Raw genomic sequence first — 1,719 nt, 5'->3', positions numbered from 1 at the left:
ATACCTGTCAGGACTCAGTCAACCCATAATACATGATCCTAGAACGTTATCCTAGACCATTTTCAGACTTTACGTCTCCCTGTACACTGACACATAAGAACTAGTAATACTGCACCATTACAACACTGAACACTCATTCAGTGGCCAAACAGGTTTTGGTGAATATTCACAAAATAGCTCTTACCCTGACAATAAGAACCCATTTGATGAGGGACAGGCCGAAGCCAGAGATGGCCCCATATCGGCCGGCGGCTGACGTGGTCAAACAGAACGACAAGAAGAAGCCGATCCAGTTGAAGAGGAATGCCACTGGGGACAAAAAAAAGAAGAAGAAGATGTCATTTTCAAACCATGACCAAGAGACGGCAGGAGATTTTTAATCCAAGATGTCCGTTTTTTGAAGACATCAAACTGACTGGCACACATTTTCCTCCTATTCCGTCTTTTTGCTGGGAAACAACCTTATGCAGAGTGTACTGGCAGTACATCATGGAACAGCCTTTGTGAATATGCCAAATTCAATTTAGAAAACAGTACACCAGAGCCCTTATTCAACAACTACATAACAACTTTTAGGATAGCGTATCCTTTTCATGTTCAATTACCAGATTTCTACAGATATACTGTAAATACAGAATATAAAAAAGCAAACTAATAACCATCTGATTACAAGTCGGCTGTTATGTGAGCTTGTCCCAATCAGTCGTCCCCTGTGTACTTATGATACAAGGGGAAAATACCGAATTACTGGTAAAGAACGTCGGTTAAAATGTACGAGCCTGAGCATAGTTTGTAGGGGACCGCAGATTTGGAACGAGCTTGAGGAAAACTTAAAATTGTTGCATTCTGTCTCCATCTTTAAGAAAGGTGTCAAGGAAAAATTGCTTTCTTCATATTGTTGATAATTTTGTAAATGCTACATTTGTGCTGGGATTGTTTGTTTATTTGTTGTGTGGGTTTTGTTTGTCCATGGTAATTGAGTTTTGGAGGTATGTTGGTTGTTGTGTGTTTGTTTTCGGGCCCCCTCTGAAAAGCTTTTAGTAGGTTATTTGGGGTTCCCATTTCATGCGTCCTGGATATGATTGTTGTGCCTCATGGAATTGTGTTTGAATGTACAGCGATGACGTGTGAAATAAAACGAAACAAAACCGAAACGGCTCTACGCAAGAGAAATTGAAAGTCAGTTTACTGTTTAAGGAAGTGAAACTGTACACGGGCCAACTGTTGTTGAAATGCTGAACCAGTTCTTACTGAAGAAAGTGAGCATGAATATGCCGTCATTTCCTATTCGCAGCTGGTCGGCGTCTTCAAAGTCATCCCTGGCCACAAAGTCGTCCTCCTGCACCAACAGCAAGAATTATGTCGATAAATTCCAATAACGTGGTTACATTCAGGGTTACATTCATGTTGTTTGGGTTAGTACATGACAAGAAATATTTCTACATGTCTGAAAATGAGATCAATGTACCGTGACTCTGCCAGTGACCAGGGGGATGGCTGCCTCCTCTTTGCTTCGCTCAGCTTCGTCATAGGAGGGCAACGTGGTGGCAACGCTGTAGGATGGAGGGTTGGGAAATCTTCCTCCATCTTCCTTGTATTCAAAGAAAGCTGTGGAGGTAACAAGCAAATGACTATACATCCAGGTACAGAGGTCTTGTCTCAAAATTATCTCTTCTAAATGCATGACAGTGGACAAAAAAAAAAAAAAAATCTCTTCAG

The 1,719-nt window shown here is 41.2% G+C and overlaps 1 protein-coding gene across 1 annotated transcript in view; it reads right to left on the bottom strand.

Annotated features, from left to right (window-relative positions):
- Positions 1 to 1,719, bottom strand: part of ndfip1 (Nedd4 family interacting protein 1) — an 8,277-nt gene that overhangs the window by 2,798 nt on the left and 3,760 nt on the right. Inside the window, exons 3-5 of the mRNA XM_032528182.1 lie at positions 1,469 to 1,608; positions 1,252 to 1,339; positions 185 to 309 (exon numbers count right to left, since the gene is read on the bottom strand). Coding sequence (XP_032384073.1) covers positions 185 to 309; positions 1,252 to 1,339; positions 1,469 to 1,608 — 353 coding nt within the window. The remainder of the gene's footprint in view (positions 1 to 184; positions 310 to 1,251; positions 1,340 to 1,468; positions 1,609 to 1,719) is intronic.

Source organism: Etheostoma spectabile, chromosome 10 (assembly GCF_008692095.1).
Source record: "Etheostoma spectabile isolate EspeVRDwgs_2016 chromosome 10, UIUC_Espe_1.0, whole genome shotgun sequence".
Lineage (NCBI taxonomy): Eukaryota > Metazoa > Chordata > Actinopteri > Perciformes > Percidae > Etheostoma > Etheostoma spectabile.
The sequence above is the reverse complement of the archived record's forward strand: the minus strand, read 5'-3'. Positions and strand labels throughout refer to the sequence as shown.